This window comes from Callorhinus ursinus, unplaced genomic scaffold (genome assembly GCF_003265705.2).
Source record: "Callorhinus ursinus isolate GAN/ISIS: 27379988/994484 unplaced genomic scaffold, GSC_fseal_2.0 scaffold36, whole genome shotgun sequence".
NCBI lineage: Eukaryota > Metazoa > Chordata > Mammalia > Carnivora > Otariidae > Callorhinus > Callorhinus ursinus.
Window position 1 is genome coordinate 941032 of NW_027397098.1, and position 19941 is coordinate 960972.

At 39.0% G+C, this 19941-nt stretch overlaps 1 protein-coding gene and 1 long non-coding RNA gene across 3 annotated transcripts in view; one reads left to right on the forward strand and one right to left on the reverse strand.

Moving 5' to 3' along the window:
* PTER (phosphotriesterase related) overlaps positions 1 to 19941 on the reverse strand; it is a 66231-nt gene that overhangs the window by 2259 nt on the left and 44031 nt on the right. For both annotated transcript variants that reach the window (XM_025853426.2, XM_025853427.2), the window contains exon 4: positions 4011 to 4151. In XM_025853426.2, coding sequence (XP_025709211.1) covers positions 4011 to 4151 — 141 coding nt within the window. The remainder of the gene's footprint in view (positions 1 to 4010; positions 4152 to 19941) is intronic.
* LOC141370501 (uncharacterized) overlaps positions 18763 to 19941 on the forward strand; it is a 41666-nt gene continuing 40487 nt past the window's right edge. The window contains exon 1 of the long non-coding RNA XR_012374560.1: positions 18763 to 18825. This is a non-coding gene — a long non-coding RNA (uncharacterized lncRNA). The remainder of the gene's footprint in view (positions 18826 to 19941) is intronic.

Genomic DNA, 19941 nt, shown 5'->3' on the forward strand with positions numbered 1-19941 from the left:
GAAGTAGTAAGGAAAGAGTATAATGGATAAGATACTCATTGAAAAAGGAGAACCCTTAGAACTCATTAAGTCAAGCATGTGGAGACTAGTTCTCTCATGAGAAAGCTACTGCCATGGTGCTGCAAACATAATGACCTCCTGACTATCAAGATATAACTTGGCCATTCTTTTTTTTTTTAAAGAGGTTTTTTTTTTTTTAAGATTTATTTATTTGAGAGAGAGAGAGAGAGAGAGAGCATGAGCAGAGGGGACGGGCAGAGGGAGAGGGAGAAGCAAACTCCCGCTGAGCAGGGAGCCGGATATGAGACGTGATCCTAGGACCGTGCAATCATGACCTGAGCTGAAGGCAGATGCCCAACCGACTGAGCCACCCAGGTGCCCTAGCTTGGCCACTCTTAGAATAAAAGCTCCTCTCTTGTGCTGTGCCATTGTATGGAAGAACAGTAGTTCCAGAGATGCCGGCAGAAGGAAGGAACCACTGTAGATGAGAAGACAAATATGACAGTAATTATAGAAATACAAATGAGTTACTGTTTTGCAAACAAATATTAGAGAGAGACTACAAAGTGTGAAAAGGCAGAGATATAATAAGATTTGAGAAATGGAGCATAAGATTGAAAACAGGTGTTAGACACAGAATTTCTGGTGCTGAAAACCAGAGGTAGGCAGAAGCGTGCTTCTATGTTCTTGGAGTTCAGAGCTATAAGATGACTAAGGCTCAGAAAAGGACTGCCAATGGATGATGAAAATCAGGTGCCCAAAGGAGGGGAGGCAGGGGGGTACCAGAGCACACCCCGTCCCGAAAGTTAATTCAGTAATTACCGTGAGCTGGACTTAAGTCAAGTGACCTAATGCATGATTTTCATTTAAGGACAATTAAGTATATATACATACATAGACAGACATAAACACACATATATTACATATATATTTTGTTGTATAGAAATATATCTGGAATGTTTACATTTGGTTCAAGGAAAGCTGATCAGAATGAAATTCTTGTTCTTGAATTAATAGCCAAAAGTTGCTAAGAAGGAATATGAGATGAGGTGTCGGTTGTCCTTCCCCCCCCATACTTCCTTCCTAGACCCCTCTGCAGACCCCCTCTCCTTATTCAAGGTCCAGGAGCCTCATGGATGGCATAGGGTTCCTTCTAAAGATACCAAAGATACAGCTCACTGCCACAAAGGGGCTTAGGAAAAGGAAGCAGGTCCTAAAAGGAAACTTCCTATTTCTAAGATGAATTATAAAACATGTACTGAGGGCATTCCTCAGGAAACCATGGTTTTGAGATCATGAAAGATGAGAAAACACCGCCCACTTTAAATTCCAGAGAATATTCACCTCTGAGTATGGTACAGGGGCCAAAGGGACACGTGTTTGCCTCTACTGAATGGTGCTCCTAGGGCACATAAGTTAAAATCATAACACAAAATGAACAAACAAAAAAGAAACAATAAACCAGTGTATCAAAGAACTGATTTCAGTGGTGTAAAAAAATTTTTAAAAGACCTAGCTTCCCTGGTCAGGTCAGTTCTCACCTACAGGCGAGCATCTCCATATTGACATAGCTAGAGTTACATGGATCAGCTAGCTCTCCCTGAGGATATGAAACTCGAAGCATCAAGGAGGAGTGACCATACACAGGGACAGCAGAAGGCACACAGGTGTAAAGGTTGACTGCCCAGGGTAAGAGCTGAAGGCTGTCCCAACTGTGGCCACCGGCTCTAGATCTTTCCCTCAACTCCCGTGTGTGTATATGTCCTACTATTGCTGCTTGAGCCTCAGTTTCTGGACATCCCTTCTGTAGGCCAGTTTTCTTTACTCGTATTCCAAATGGTTTTCTACACCCATAACCACTTTCTGGGCCTTGTCATCACAGAAGACTACTTCCTCTCTGAAATCTCGATCTTCAGTTCCCCACTCTGTGTGGGGATGTAACCCCAGGTTACATCCTTCTACCTTTTCACTCACCTCCTTCTGTATACATTCTCCCACTTCACTCAAGCTATATTATTCCTATATCTTCCCATTTTTCTCTATACCTTCTTTCCTCCATCTTGGACCTCGTGACCCTCACTCAACCCCACCCCTGTTCCCCCAGTTGTCAGCCATGTTTTCGAAGACAGAATCCCAGCCCTCTCTCTAACTGTTGACATTTTCTGCTTCTCCTCAAAGCTTCCTTGGTCTTACTACCAAAATACACAACGTTTTGGGTGGAAATAATCACCACATCATGTGCATTGGTGCCACTGTGCAGTCATGCAGTCATGACCTTGAGCCTCACGTGGGTCTCACACACGACACGTCCCATCAGTGTCTCTCGCATTGCCTCAGCATCCATTCCCAGCCTCCCTCCTCTTCTATGAGGTCCTGCCCTGAATCTGATCCTTCCTTCTCAGAAGATAACCAAGTCTACTTCACAGGGACACTACCGAACATGGGTGGCCATATGTCCTCAGTTTCCTGTTCTCACCACGACATCTCTCTGCATTCACCCCATTGCTTGCCTTATCCCTTTCAACCGACTTTCTGCTTGCTTCTCAGATTCCATCTGTTTGTCTCCTTAGAAGCCTTGCTCTGTAGCTCCTCTCTGCAGATTGTTTTAAGTTAGCATCGATTGACTATTTTCATATTCTGCACCAGACACTCACATAAAAACTCTGCATACTTTATTTCATATAAATTCCATAACAGCGCTGTAGAATGAGTACTGCTTCCCGGGATTTGTCTCTGCCTCTGTCTCTGTCTCTCTGCTTTTGCTCTCAGGCACATAAACATTGCTCAACTCTTAACAAAACCTTCCCTCGATCCTGCCGTGGCTTCCTGTTTGGCCCTACACCCCTGCTTCCCTTTACTACCAAGCTTCTTGAAAGAGTACCCTCCACATTCTCTCTCCTCTTCCTTACCCCCTCCTTACTCCTCAAGCCTTGTCTATGGAGACTGCACTTCCTGACTGTGCAAGAGAATCTCCAGCCTATGAAATCCAGTGGACACTTTCAGCCTTTACCTCAGTTGATGCCTGCCACCTCTCAGGTGTCCAAGCCCTTCTGCTTTAAGCATTGTCCCACACCGACTCCCACCACAACACATTTCCCTGATATTCTTCTCACTTTGAAAACTTTTCAATCTGTCCTTGAGTGACTCTTCCTGAGTCCATTCCTTAAATATCAGTGTTCCCCAGGGTTCGGTCTTCATTGTCTTCTCTGAGTGACCTCATTCATTCCCATGCTGCCAAACATGACATACAGACCGAAGATGCCCACTTTTATGTCTGAGTCCAGATCTCTGCCCTGAGCTTCATGCCCTTATCCATGGCTTCACTGGATAGCAACTCTTAGATGCTCCCAAACCAGGCATCCTTGTTAATCCCAAATCTGTTTCTCCTCCCAGATTCCCTAACTTGGTGCATTCAGGGTTCACATCGCCACGTAACCAAGACAAACTGGTAGCCATCCACCATTGACCCCCTAAATTTTCCACATGGTTGCAGAGAATGACTCGTATAATTATTCGCTTAGACAGTTTTGAGGGGTTAGATCTTCTATGATGTTTCATCTTTAGACGTTCGACTTACAGCATTTAAGTTTCAATCATCTCTGTAGTGAATATTTTTTATAAAGCATTTCAGAAATTCATTGTAGGAGGTGAGGGCTTCAGTGTGGGCAACATGGGAAAGAAACAGCTTACTTGATTAAGGATAAAAAGAGGAAAACATCTTTGTTCTCTTATTGTCATGGCAGGGGTTAAGTATTATCTGTTTCTTGTCAGCTGCCCATCTGCACTGAACTTCTAAGGCTCTGCTAAGCTTTTGCCTACTTAAGATGACTCATTTGCTTCTTGAAATAATATATAGAGATTTTCTGCCTGCAACAGCATTGATACTTTTTTTCTGCAAGTCTCTGGTTCCGCCTGCATACTGTTTTCTGAATCTTTGCTAATACCCGCCCAGATATGATTCAAAAAGGGCTGGTAAAAGGGAATGCTATCAGAGATTTCATCATATTTACCTTCTGATTCTTTTATTATCATCGGGCATGTCGATATCCGGGTTGAATTGGTAATGAAGGAGTTCGGTCCCAAAGAGATCATATTCCAAGTAACAGCCAAGTTGAGCAAACTCTAGTAGTTCCTTTTTATCAAGTATAGTCCTAGAGACAATAAGACAGACACATTGTTATTATCAAGAGTGTATCTTCCACATATACAGATTAAAAGTTCTAAGTGCACTGTGTACTGAAACATAATTAAAGTAACAGAACTTTTGAGTTGGCTCTTATGATGTAACTATAAAATAGTAAATGCAATGTGTTACCAGAAATAAGGGAATTTACCCTTATCTAAAAGGGAGTTTTCCCTTCTAAAGTACTTGGGAACTAAGACATTTTAATTATGCTTCCATTACTCAAAAACAATTTTGTAATTCTCCTTCAGACTTGTCTTCAGGATATGTTCCTTTTGAAAATCCTTCACAGAAGTGGTAAGGCTATGAACTCTGGAAGCTATCAAAGGGAATTTGGCATCAGTCTGGTGAATTAGGTGAGTAATACTAATCTGGGTAAAATATGAAGCTAAGGTAAGGTAATATGGTGATTTTCTTGTGACGATCGTAAACCAGTTCCAAAATTAATTCCAATGTCATTTTCGGATATATCATCATTTGTGAATATCACTGCAACTTTTCAAAAAGGGGCAACACTCCTACAGATATTTGTGTTCTGGCATGCCTAGTTTTTAAATAGAATTTATCATTTTGTGATAATTTTTATGGATGTCTTCTCATTTCTTTAGAGATCTTAGTAAGAATAGCACTGTTTGATGATGTAAGACTATGTAAATGAACAGGAAAAGAGAGGTGTATAAGAGAAGCACCAGCTACAGAGGGTGAAACAGAGTCCAGAGCAAGAGGAGATGATCTCAAGAAATTTAGATCATAACAAGTAAAAAGGGATTCATGAAGTTAACCCCCAAAATACCATGGTGGAGATTCAGACACATAGAGGAGAAAGGAAAGAAAGGAAAGAAAGGAAAGAAAGAAAAGAAAGAAAAGAAAGAAAAGAAAGAAAAGAAAGAAAGAAAGAAAGAAAGAAAGAAAGAAAGAAAGAGAAAGAAAGAAAGAAAGAAAGAAAGAAAGAAAGAAAGAAAGAAAGAAAGAAAGAAAGAAAGAAAGAAAGAAAGAAAGAAAGAAAAAGAAAGAAAGAAAAGAAAGAAATCAGGAGACAATATGGAAAAAAATTTGAAGGAAAAATACACCCTTTAGACATTGTGTGAAGGGAGTTCAGGGTGCAGAGAATGGAAATGACTGAAATCCCAAATTGGCCTGGCACAGAGTTGGAATATCAGATGATCATTGCCTTACTAGGCTTTTATCCACTGATACTCTATTACCTTGGCAATTCCAGGATGCAAGGATTAAAGCACTGTTATATGTCTATAAATTTGCTTCAAAGAGGTCAGAATTATTTTCAAGGCCTTTCTTCCAAACCATAGGAAGACCAATTAGGCCGCTGTGTGTCATGAGTGCGAGATGCTCCCTAGGAGTTGACTATTGACTTTCACTCTAAGCAGTCATATTGTAGCTGGTTCTGTTTTATTCTGTTCAACAATTCAGCATAACTGATAGTGCAAAGTGTTGTTTTAGGCAGGGAGGCTAAAATATCTTTCTTTTACACTATAAAATGTGCATTTGTTCTGTGCCATCTTCTGCTAATACCACTACTTTTCCATCTTCTTACCCTGGAGACCGTCTTTTGCTTCTAAAATTACTTGCCTAAAAGAATATGTGTTTTTCTATAGTAGACACATTGTGTTTTCCCCCAAAGAACCATGCTTAAAAACAAAATATACACAATTAAAATAACATAAGAGGGAAGAGGGAAGTTTAGTGTGTTTCTTTTAAGTCAGTTCCTTCAGTTTAATTACCAATATGGGCAAGGTGCTGGGGGTGGGCAGGGAGACAAGCAGGGGATGAAGGTGCCAATAACATGTTGGATCAGACTCCTATTTCTGCTCGTAATGTCTTTTTCTTTCCTTTGGCCTAATGCCTTGAGACTAAGACTTGTAAATTTTTTTTAAAGATTTTATTTTTATTTATTTGACATAGAGAGAGAGAGACAGAGAGAGCACAAGCAGAGGGAGTGGCAGGCAGAGGCAGAGGGAGAAGCAGGCTCCCCACAGAGAAGGGGGAGCCCAATGTGGGACTCGATCCCAGGACTCCGGGATCATGACCTGAGCCGAAGGCAGTCGCTTAACCAACTGAGCCACCCAGGAGCCCTAAGTCTTGTAAATTTTAAGTGATATATTGAAATAGGTATTCAATGAAAAGTCTGTGGTAAATGAAAAGCCATAGGAGAGATTTTAGTCTTAGTTACAACTGAAAACAAAAAGTAAAGTTGCTTATCATCATAATAGCTGAAAATTATAAGAACTTACTTGTGTCTGGCATTGTGCTAAGCACTTTATATCTATCACCCCATTTCATAGTCTCCATAATTCCACTGATCTCAATTTTACAGATGGAGAATTGGAGAAGTGAGACATTAGAAACTTATTCAAAGTGATGTTTTAGAATATGAGTTAATTTCAATGCTCGAATCAGCTATCTTAACCATCATTCTATATGACTTCTCCTACTGCCAAACATTTTGTGCTCAAAGGACATTGTCCAGAATTATACTGACTATAGCACACATAGTATTGTTTTAATCTTTATTTTGAACTTTAATGCCCTCCCCACAAAATGCACTTGAAAAATGGGGAATTTCCCATCAAAGGGTAGCATGGGGACAAGGCAGTGATAAACCTGAAAAGTAAGAAAGGATTGCTTTGTAAATTTAATTGTTAGCTCAGAGTATAAACACATACAGTAGGCAGTAGTTATATTGGACAATTCGAATGACATGGTTAAAGGAGGAGAAGGAATTATATTAATGTTGACCATTGCTTACTTTCTTACTAGGAACCGGATATTGTGCTAAGCCTCTTACAAATATTAAGGGGCACATATTAAGGGTCTTTTATTTTTAAAGATTTTATTTATTAATTTGACAGAGAGAGAGAGCGTGAGAGCAGGAACACAAGCAGGGGGAGTGGGAGAGAGAGAGAGGCAGGCCTCCCGCTGAGCAGGGAGCCCGATGCGGGGCTCGATCCCAGGACCCCGGGATCGTGACCTGAGCTGAAGGCAGACGCTTAACGACTGAGCCACCCAGGCGCCCTTAAGGGTCTTCTATCACCAGACCAGACCTCTCTCCTGTAGTCCAAAATTGCACATCTAATTGCCTGTTTGCCTTCTCCACTTGGATGTCTAATAGACAGCTCAAGCTTAACATGTCTCAAACTAGAGCCCTCATCTACCACCCTCAACCAGCTGTTCTGACACCCTTCCCTCTCTGAGCTGATGGCAACTCCATCTATCCATTTGCTCAGGCTAAGAACCTTATAATCATCCTTGACTGCTTTCTTCATCTCACACTACACATCCAGCCTACTGGGACAGCTTTTTGGTTCGACTTTCAAAATGGGACCAGAATCTGGACATGTCACCATCTCTCCTGCTACTCTCCTGGTCCAAATCACCACCATCTCCTTCTCAACTTCTCTTCTCTCTTTTCTGCCTTTGCTCTACTACAGTCTATTCAGATATAGTGACAAAAGCGCTATCAGCACCACTAAGTCAGATCAGGTTTCTCATGTGCTCAAAACTCACCACTGACTTCCCGTTTCCCTCAGAGAAAAAGCCAAGGCCTTGCAGTGACCCATGAGGCCATGTGTGATCCCTCTGATGTGGTCTTATAACAGCCTCATCTAAGAGAGGAATGGGGAATGTAGGGACCCAATTCTCCAGAGGTAAATTTTATATAAATGCTTCCTATCTTATAAATGTTATCTGAAGAATATCACCATAGATGTAGATATCTTTCTAGAGGAAGGAGAACATGTTTAATAAGATTCATCAGCACATGTAAGTTTCGAAAGTAACCCCTGGGAATTCTTATTCTGTAGAATAGCACATAGAAAGGAGTATGATTTGGGTGGGGCAGGGGGAGGTATGGTCCTTTTAAAAATTTCATAGTCACATGGAGAGGAGAGGATTGCTTCAGAAGAGGAGCAAAAGCTGATATTTTGGACATTTGGAAAATGCAGTTAAATAATGAAGCTGACAAATTTGCTATCATTAAAAAGCCAGGAGATAGATGAAATCATATATTATATATTACATACTATATATTATGCATTATATATTATTATTTTTACTGACATTTGGTGATATGACACCCTCTGGATAACTGAACATTAGTGTGAAGGAAACTGAGAAATGATTTCATTTTCATTCTCCTTACTGATGTGCAAAATCCATGGGGGAAAAAATAGCGTCAGTGATCATGCACAATTTTCAAAGGAAAGTCCTAAAAAAAAAACCCCAGAGTTTGGTATGAGATGTTAATGGGGGATAGGATGGGAGAGATCAAGGAAGCCAAAAAAAAAAAAACCCACATAATAATCATCAGGTATTTAAAACAGCCCTATCTCATTTAATCCTTGCAAAAACTGTATGAGGAAGGTATGATCATCCCCATTTCATAGATGAGGAAACTAAGACACAAAAAAGCTAAGTAACTCGACTTCCAAAATGACAGATTGAGAATAAAGCCAGACTGTGTTTATCTCAGAAGCCATGTTCTTAGGCCATGCTGCTTGCTCTGTGATGGGAGCATCACTCACGTACTTCTCACCAGCACTCAACTATGAGTAGTGCACCCCACCACAAAGACATCTTGGAGCAACCCTGCACCATAAATGTCTAACAAGGTGACTTCACCACATTAAATTGGCATTCATTTGGATGACTTCCAAGGACTGTCAAGGTGCTACTGAAGTTGCATTTATGCAAGTGACTTTTTTTCACTTGGAGAAAGGATTGACCCCAAATGTCAGAATGGTATCATGGGAAAATGTACTCTGTTGACGTCTTCCAGATGAGGATTAGCAGAGGTCCTGCCCCTCTCAGTCATCAGAGATCTCATAGCACTTCTTATATAAGTGGAGATGTCAACTCTGCTCATTCCATATTCTATATCCATGAAAATTATCTTCTTTCTTATTCCAATCTTCCCCAGACTTTAAGGTATTTTTCACCTCTTGCCGTAATAGGCAGTGGAGTGATTTTGAGATACAAAGAGGCTACTGCCTTTCACACTGGAGAAGGTCCCTTCTTCAAGGTGGATGAAGTGATTGCAAGGTCATTCATAAAATATCCTGGGATTTCCTGGGAAGAAGTTGAAATTTTTGTATCAAGTATTTGTTCTTATCATTCATATATATATATATATAATTTCTTCTGTTGCATGTTTTATACTTTTGTTCCCTAACTAATAAACTAATTCTCTCTATATAAGGAACAGGCACAAATTTAGGACAAATATACTGCCATTAGCCAAAAAAAATGGTACCTAAAATGATCTGGCAATCTTCATTTTCAGAATATGGTTATCATTTACTAGCGTTTTAAGGCTGGTACTAAATCGCAAGAGAGTTGATTCTGTTTTTCAAGCCTCTTTATATTCTAGATCTTATCCAAGTGCTGAGGGGTTTGGTTTAATGTCAAAATGCATTCTGAGTGGGAGCAAGGGAATCTGTGTGAAGTGATAATTTAGATGAGGGTCTGTGGGCTGTCTAGGTAGAAAGAAGTAAGGAGCAGAGGAAAGGATATGATTGGTGGGCGTGATCAAGATGATAACTATCTAACATTTGTCTTGGGCTTTCCAGTTACAAAGAACTCTCAAATACATTATTTCATTTCATACATTCAGGCACAGCTTTATGAATTAATTCAGCAAGTACCTACTATCTTGTACTATCACCTACCTTGTGCTAGCCTCTCCTGGGAATAAAGATATGAGGAAGAAATTTGAGATGCTGTCTTAAGGAATGTAAAGTCTAAGGGAAGGATATAGGTATTTAAACTAATAATTACAATTAAAAGTGTTGAAAGTTTTTTTTTAGTACAACTATACGAAGTGTTATGAAAGAACAATGAAAGGAGTAACTCATTTGAGTGGAGTCTATTGAATAGAAGACTATTCAGAGAAAGGTTGGTGGGGTTCAGGTGTTGAGGGATGGATGATAAAGAAGAACACCTGTTGGGGGGGGGAAGAAAAAGAATCTTGTTGTTACTGAAGATAAAGCTGTGATTATCAGAACTAAAGTGCATGAGGGTAGAAGCAACCATCCATCTATCCATCCACCCACCTATCCATCCACCTATAAGAAATTATTGATCATCAACTTATAGTATGAGATATTATCTGGATAAACAAAGACAAATAACATACTGTCCCGTTCTTCAAGAAGTTCAGTGTCTATTAGAAAAAAGAGACATGGAAACAAATAATTGTTTTACAGACCTACTGAGTGTAATAATAAAAGTACTGCTAGGAACTGGGCTGGCTCAGAGAAAGAGATAACAGATCCTGCTTGGCTTGTTCAGGAAAAGCTTTGTAAAGAAGAAAACCTCTCATGAGCTGCAGATTGAAGAAAGACTCTGCCAAGTAGATAAGGGAGAATGGATTCTTAACAGCAGAGGGACTACCTTGTGTAAGAAGCATGTAAGAACAACGAGCATGGGGCACTCAGCATCACAGTCCATGTGGCATTAGCCCAAATTTGGTGCCTGTGCTAGAGATAAATGGGAGATGAGGTGGAGGGATGGGTGCAGACCAGATGACCAAGATGTCTGGATTTTGTGCTGACGGTGAAGAGGTCCTTAAAGAGCCATAAGTTACGGTTGAGGAATGTAATACAATTTTCCCTTGGAAAGATCAAAATGGTGGCCACATGGGTAAAGCTAAGGGAGCAATTCCTGTTTGGAGACTATTACAGTGGTTCGGATGGCAGATGAGGGCCTGACTTAAGTTAACAACAGAGGACTGGATAGGAGGGGTCGTATTTAGAGATCTTAGTGAGGTAGACAGGTTTCATCATGTGAGGGTGCAGGGAAGGGTGGAATTTAACGTCTGGGTGAATAATGCTGACATTGCCAAGAACAGGGCAATCAGCAGGAAGAGTAAGTGATGAGTCACTATCCCCATAGAGACAGCGATGGAGAAGGAGAATCAAGGGCCTGTCTTGGGCAGTTGATTATAGATGTTGGTGTCATTAAATGATACCAAGAGCATGGGAGGAGCCGGTTCTGAAACTCACAGTCCACTGGTGAAATAATTATGCCACATATTATCATTATTGCCTCGATGAAGGAACTAAAGCTTGGATCTTTTAAGTCATCAAAACCCCAGGTATTCCTACTCCTTTCCTAGTGCACTTTCCATTACACTGCACTGTGACTGTGCAGTAATCCATCAGCCATTACAATCTGTAAATTCCTGGGCCTAGAGATTTAGCACCATGACTTAGCAGCACTAATTTGAGATCAGACTAGCTCGGGGCCTGACACAGAGAGAAGCACAGGATAGAGTCAATGCTAAAACTAATGAACTTGACCAAGTGGTTTTTTTAGAGTTGACACAGAAATACAATAACAAATGGATGTGTATACAACTGATTTATTAAAAACAATGTTGAATTTCAAAGACTGATTCTTTTTAAAATTATTTATCACAAAGTAATTAAAAAAAAAAAAAACCTCTTTGTCTCTCTCCTCACTGAATTCTTCAGTTTAAAACCAATGGATATTTGTACAGATAGTGTTATGTGAGATTCTTTATTATTTTACGGGAGTTTTTCAACAATTATAAGAGAGAATTACTTAAGAGAATTACTAAGAGAATTAAGAGAATTACTAAGCTCACCTAGAACTAACTATCCGTGTAATAACCCATGAATCTTTAAATATTTATCATGGAATGTTTCAAAGAAATTAAGATGTAAATTACTATAATCTAATAAATTCAATATTAATATAATTCTTTCTAAAACACTATTCACATATATTACTATATTGCTAATAGCAGTTGTACCTTATAAATCTGAAAAATTCTTAATTGATAAATTTCAATTAATTTATTTTTAATGCCAAAATAGAAACTAAATAGAATGAGGCAAGTTGTTTCTTTTTTTTTATTTTAATTCCAGTGTGGTTAACATACAGTGTTATATTAGTTTCTGATGTACAATGTAGTGATTCAACAGTTCCATATATTACTCAGTGCTCACAAGATAAGTATGCCCTTAATCCCCTTAACCTATTTCGCTCATCCTCCCCATCTACCTCCCCTCTGGTGACCATCTGTTTGTTCTCTAATTAAGAGTCTCTTTTTTTGGTTGTGTCTCCCTTGTTTTTTTCCATTGTTTGTTTGTTTTGTTTCTTAAATTCCACATATGAGTGAAGTCATATGGTATTTGTCTTTCTCTGACTGGCTTATTTCACTTAGCATTATACTCTCTAAATCTACCCATGTTGTTACAGATGGCAAGATTTTGTAGGGTCTTTTTTAGGTCTGAATAATATCTATATATATATACACCACTTCTTCTTTACCCGTTTATCTATTGATGGGCACTGGGGTGGCTTCCATAGTTTGGCTATTATAAATAATGCTGCAATAAACATAAGGATGCATACATCCCTTCGAATTAGTGTTTTTGTATTCTTTGGGTAAATATCCACTAGTGTGATTCTTGGAATGTAGGGTAGTTCTATTTTTAATTTTTTGAGGAAACTCCATAATCTTCCACAGTGACTGCACCAGTTTGCCTTCTCACCAACAGTGCATGAGAGTTCCTTTTTCTCCACATCCTCACCAACACTTGTTGTTTCTTGACGTTTTGGATTTTAGCCATTCTGACAGTTGCGAGGTGATATCTCATTGTGGTTTTGATTTGCATTTCCCTAATGATTGAGTGATGTTGAGCATCTTTTCATGTGTCTGTTGGCCATTGGATGTCTTCTTTGGAGAAAGGTCCGTTCATTTCTTCTGCCTATCTTGTAATTGTGTGTGTGTGTGTGTGTGTGTGTGTGTGTGTTAAGTTGTGTAAGCTCTATATATTTTGGATACTAACTTTATCAGATACCTCATTTGCAAATATCTTTTCCCATTCAGGAGGTTGTCTTTTAGTTTTGCTGGTTGTTTCCTTTGCTGTGCAGAAGTTTTTATTTTGATGTAGTCCCAGTGTTTTATTTTTGCTTTTATTTCCCTTGTCTCAGGAGACATATCTAGAAAGATGTTGCTATGACCAATGTCAGAGAAATCACTGCTTGTGCTCTTTTCTAGGATTTTTATGGTTTCAGGTCTCACATTTAGGTACTTGACCCATTTTGAGTTTATTTTTATGTATGGTGTAAGAGAGTGGCCCAGTTTCATTCTTTTGCATGTAGCTGTCCAGTTTTCTTAACATCCTTTGTTAAAGAGACTGTTTTTTTCCCACGGCATATTCTTTATCCTTTGTCAAAGATGAATTGACCAGATAATTGTGGGCTTATTTCTGGGCTTTCTATTCTGTTCCACTGATCTATGTGTCTGTTTTTGTGCCAGTACCATACTGTTTTGAATACTACAACTTTGTAATATAACATGAAATCTGGAATTTAATACCTTCAGTTTTGTTTTTCTTTTTCAAGATTGCTTTGTGTGGGAAACAGAATGCCACAACGACCACTGGTGCATATTCATTCCGACTCCAAGATCTCTGAGAAAACTCGAGATTACAGGGTTAAAAATAACCCAAAAGGATCAGAGTGAAATGCCCTTGGGAAGTGTGTGGTCTGTTCTAAAATACGCAGCAGAAGATGTTTTGCAGATAGGAAGCCAGCTGTAAAAAGCACACTGTGCATTCCCTTCTTTGTTCTTTTATCCTGTGTTAAGGTCTGAGTACAATGGTGTTTACAATTAATTGATCACAGCCAGCTACAAATTTCTTTATTCCTTCTCCACTCCCATTGCTTCACTTGACTAACCCATGTACGTGGAAGAATGTGCCCTATTAAACCCTTGCTGTAAATCATTATAGGTCTATGTCGTTGTAGAAGGTATATTAGATTATGGAAAATAAACCTCGGGACCTCGGGCTGTTAACTCGGGGTCCCCTGTGCCTCGTTTTACTGTCATCTGTCTTTCTCAGTTCCTTTGCCACCCCAGGTCCACGACTTTCAGAGGTCAACAGCTTTGGCTAGTCAGGGTTTTTTTTTTTTTTTTTGGTTCCGTACAAATTTTAGAATTGCTTATTCTGGTTCTGTGAAAAATGCTGTTGGTATTATGATAGGGATTGCATTAAATCTGTGGATTGCTTTGGATAGTATGAACATTTTAACAGTATTTGCTCTTCCAATCCATGATCATGGAATATCTTTCCATTTGTGTTGTCCTCAATTTCTTTCATCAGTGTTTTATAGTTTTCAGAGTACCGGTCTTTCACCTCTTTGGCTAAGTTTATTCCTGGGTATTTTATTATTTTTGGTGCAATTGTAAATGGGATTGTTTTCTTAATATCTCTTCCTGCTGCTTCATTATTAGTGTATAGAAATGCTATGGATTTCTGTATATTGATTTTGTATCCTGCAACCTTACTGAATTCATTTATCAGTTCTAATAGTTTTTTGGTGAAGTCTTTAGTGTTTTCTAGATACAGTATCATGTCATTTGCAAATAGTGACAGTTTTGCTTCTTCCTTGCCAATTTGGATGACTTTTATTTCTTTTTCTTGTCTGATTGCCGTGGCTAGGACTTCCAGTACTATGTTGAATAAAAATGGTGAGAGTGGACATCTTTGTCTTATTCCTGACCTTAAGGGAAAAGCATTCAGTTTTTCCCCAGTGAGTATGATGCTAGCTGTGGGGTTTTCATATAAGGCCTTTACTATGTTGAGGTATGTTCTCTCTAACCCTTATTGTTGAGTGTTTTTATCATGAATGGATGTTGTACTTTGTTAAATGCTTTTTCTGCATCTATTGAACTGATCATATAGTTTTTGTCCTTTTTCTTATTGATGTGATATATCAAATTGATTGATTTGGGAATATTGAACCACCTTTGCATCCCAGGAATAAATTCCATGTGATTGTTGTGAATGATTTTTTTAATGTATTGTTGGATTCGGTTTCCTAATATTTTGGGGGAGGATTTTTGCATCTGGGTTCATCAGAGATACTGTCCTGTGGTTCTCCTTTTTTGCGGTATCTTTATCTGGTTTATGGGTAATGCTGGCCTCATAGAATGAATTTGGAAGTTTTTCTTCCTCTTCTATTTTTTTTAGAATAGTTTGAGAAGAATGGGTACTAGCTGTTCTTTAAGTGTTTGGTAGAATTCACCTGTGAGGCCATCCAGTCCTGGACTTTTGTTTGTTGATAATTTTTTGATTAATGATATAATTTCATTGATGGTAATTGGTCTGTTAAAGTTTTCTATTTTTTTCCTGTTTGAGTTTTGGTAGGTTATATGTTTCTAGGTTTTCCAGTTTGTTGGCATATAGTTTTTCATACTGTTCTCTTACAATCATTTTATTTCTGTGATGTTGGTTTGTGACTTTGCCTCTGTCATTACTGATTTTATTTATTTGAATCTTTTCTCCCCCCCCCCTTTTTTTGTGATGAGTCTGGCTAGAGGTTTATCAATTTTGTTGATCTTTTCAAAGAACCAGCCCCTGGTTTCATTGATCTGTTCTATTGCTTTTTTAGTTTTGATGTCATTTATTTCTGCCCTAATTTTTATTATTTCCTTCCTTCTGTTGGTTTCCTGTTTTGTTTGTTCTTCTTTTTCTAGCTCCCTTAGGTGTAAGGTTATGTTGCCTAATTGAGATTTTTCTTGCTTTTTGAGATAGATGTATTGCTACATACTCTCCTCTTAGAACTGCTTTTACTGCATCCCAAAGAGTTTGGACTGTTGTGTTTTCATTTTCATTTCCATGTAATTTTTGACTCCTTTGATTTCTTAGCTGACCTGTTCATTGCTTAGTAGCATGTTATTTAACCTCCATGTATTTGTGCTCTTTCCAGATATTTTCTTGTGGTTGATTTAGTTTCATAGTGTTGTGGTCAGACAAGATGCATGGTATGACTTCAACCTTTTTGGATTTGTTGAGATTTGTCTTGTGGCCTAATATGTGATCTATTCTGGAGAATCTTCCATGTGCACTTGAAAAGAATGTGTCTTCTGCTGTTTTAGTATGGAATGTTCTGACTATATCTGTTAGATGCATCTGGTCCAGTGTGTCATTCAAAGCCATTGTTCCCTTGTTGATTTTCTGTTTGGATGATCTGCCCATTGATGTAAGTGGGATGTTAAAGTCCCTTACTATTATTGTGTTACTATTGATTATTTCCTTTATGTTTGTTAATAATAGCTTTATGCATTTGGGTGCTTCCATGTTGGGTGCACGAGTATTTACGATTGTTATATCTTCTTGTTGGATTGTCCCCTTTATTATTATACAGTGTTCTTCTTTGTCTTTTATTACAGTCTTTGTTTTAAAGTCCATTTTGTCCAATATAAGTAATGCTCTACCAGCTTTCTTTTGACATCCATTTCCAGGATGTTTCTCCATTCCCTTACTTTCAATCTGCAGGTGTATTTAGGTCTAAAATAAGTCTCTTGTAGGCAGCATGTAGATGGGTCTTGGTTCTTTATCCATTCTGTCACCCTATGTCTTTTGATTGGAGCATTTAGGTCATTTATATTCAAAGTAATTATTGATAGATGTGTATTTATTGCCATTTTGTTACTTGTTTTGTGGCTGTTTCTGTAGATTTTCTCTGATCCTTTCTTCTCTTGCTCTCTCATGGTTGGCCGCCTTCCTTTAGTGATATACTTGGATTCCTTTCTCTTTCTCTTTGCATATCTATGACTGGTTTTTGATTTGTGGTTACTATTAGGTTTGTATATAACATCTTCTGCGTATAGCAGTCTATATTAAGTTGATGGTTTGAACCCATTTTTTGCTCCTCTCCCTCCTACCCCATGTTTTAGTTATATGGTGTCATATTTTACATCCTTTTATTTTGTGAATCCTTTGACTGATTGTTACAGATATACTTACTGTTACTGCTTTTATGTTTCCTACTTTTCTTACTCTTATGGTGTTTCTTTTCTACTCAAAAAGTCTCCTATATGTTTCTTGTAGGGCTGGTTTAGTGGTCATGAACTCCTTACCTTTTGCTTGTCTGAGAAACTCTATTTCTCCTTCTATTCTGAATGATAGCCTTGCTGGGTAGAGTACTTTTGGCTGCAGATTTTTTCCTGTCAGCACTTTGAATAGATCATGCCCCTCCTTTCGGACTGACAAAGTTTCTGTTGAAAAATCTGCTGGTAGCCTTATGCGGTTTCCCCTGTATGTAACTGTCTTCTTTTGCTGCTTTTTTAAAAAAACTAATTTATTTATTTCAGGGAAGGGGGAGGGGCAGAAGGAGAGGGAGAGAGAGAATCTCAAGCAGACTCCTCCCCGCTGAGCACAGAGCCTGGCACGGGCCTTGATCCCAGGACCCTGAGATCATGACCTGAGCTGAAATCAAGAGTTGGAAGCTCAACCAACTGAGCCACCCAGTGCCCCCCTTTGGGGCCCTTAAGATTTTTTTTTTTTAATCAGTACTTTTTATTATTTTTACTATGTGTCTTGGTATGGACCTCTGAACAGATCCACTGAAGCCTAGGTAAGTGAGGCTTGGTGTAAACAAGTTAGGTAGTGGATGGCGGTGCCCTGCTGGTTCCTACAGGTGGCTGTGTGTTTATGCTGAGAAGCAAGGGAGGAAGATGACATCTGACAGCTCATTTGTTCCTGAAGGGGTCTTCCAATGATCCGTCCCCTCCAGACATGCTCTGAGATGAGTAAATAGCTTTCTCTCCCACATACCCCAGACGTTTTTCAAACTGCTGCTTCTGGGCTGTATCTCTGTGGGCTGTTTGTTGTGCTGTCTCCTTAAGGGCAGGAATTCAGCTTCTTATTCCACTCTGGGCTTTACCAGAACTGAGCCCTCCAATTTTTAAAATTCCAGGCTTGAGGTCCCTCTGGTTAGGTTCTGATAAGAACTCACAAAATTTGGCCTCTCATGCTTTCAAAGCCAAATGTTCTGGAGAGTCGTCTTCCCTGTGCAGCCTCCCCCAGGTATTAGTCTATTTCTCTCTCCTTTCCTCACCCAAGGCTGCCCCATCCCCCAAGGACGGCCATTTATCTCCACACTGTCCACACTGCATCTCCGCCCTTTGTGCCCTCTTTGATGTGGCCTCTTCTCTGCTTTCAGTGGTCGAGTTTGTTCTGGTAGTCATTGGGTCATTCACACTGATGCATTATTGTGTTGTATTTGTGGGACAAGGCGAGCTTAGGGTCCTCTTACTCTGTCATCTTCCCAGCCTCCCCCTGAATAAACCTGGTTCTTAAAGTGTGGTCTAAACATTGCCTATGGTTAGAAAGCATAACTTGTTATTTCGATTAAATATCGCCCAGAAACTTTGGTTTCACACAAAGTCAGACCTGCAATTAGAATGGTACATTCACATGACCATGCTCGTTTATTCCATATACGTAAGCATTTTAAAGCTTCATTTATCTTTCTGTATTAAGGCATTACTTTTATGGAACAGTCTTTTCAACATGAGAAAATAATTGGGAATGAAAAGCAATAGAAAAATAATTCAGGTCGTTCTGTATTCATTGTATTTCCCATTATCTACAGTTGAACAAGCATCTTTCTCCTACATTATTCACTTCCCTGACTACACAGGTCCCCACCTTACAGATATTTAATGACATCATAGAAGGAATGATGTCACAGTTTCAATATTATGACTTAAGTGTAGGCTTACGCAAAAGGAACAGATGGCTGCCAGAGAGAAAAGCCCTGTTTAAATTAGACTAAAACCAGAAGCTGGCTCTGAATTGCGAAGGGTAATTAAAACTTTATTTTAAAATACATTTCACAGTTTGTATACCCTAGGAAGAGCTTTTTACCATATGAACTTTCCAGCTGCCACATAGCACAAAAGAGGTTGCATTTCTCATGTAAGGCGGTACACAGTTCAGGGAATGATGGTATTGAGAAGAGTGAAGATAAATCTCATAGACATGGCACTCCTATTTGTTAAAATGTCACATTTCATGGGAATGGTGTCAGAGTCATGAAAAATTGCTTTAGGGAAAGAAAATTACTGGTAGAAGGTTTGGGAGGGTATAATGTACAGGAGAGAATACCTGACCAGCACCTTCTTTGGCCCCGACATGGGCTGGTCTGCCCAAATGTCTGTTAAAGAGGACAATCTGGGATTCTCCACAAATATCAATTATCAGCATAAATTAATTGCATTTTATTTGGCATTATTTCTGTATTTTAAGATGTTCTGCTATCTTTCAGTTTGTCACACGTTTGTCTGGACTTTTTTTTTTTTCTTATTACATAGGTCCTGCAATGAAAGGAAATCCATGATAGACAATAATAGGGGGGAAATCCACATAATGCTTTAAAGGTTAGAAGTAATTTTTCTTAACCCCTTTTGACAGATGAGCAAAGGACAGGAAGGCTTAAGTGACTTGTTCAAGATCACACAAAAGTGCTGGTGTCAGAACCAGAAATTAAGCAACATGACTCCAGCACCCCGTTTCTCCATCGTCCCATGCATAGAACATACACAGAAGGGATATACCTTGCATTGATGAAGGAATAGCTCCTGCCAATGTCATCACACAGTTTTAACCTTAAATGTATTCAGAGTTTGTGTTTCTATGTCAGTGAGTACTCTCTACAAACCTACGTAGATCTTTATATAAAATTTGGCCACAGTGTGACAAGTTACAGACAAGCGGCCATAATGACATTTTTAAAAGCATCTAGGCTCTTTTTTTTCCCCTAGTTTTTCTTTCCTATCATCTGCCATAGCGATAGCAGAAGAAATGTCAGTAGACATTAGTAAATTTAAAAAAGGGAGTGTTCTTACTACATATTTTCTTTTAAAGACTCTCACTTGCTTATCAGGCCTCTACTTTGTTGCCTGAACTGATTTCTTTAGT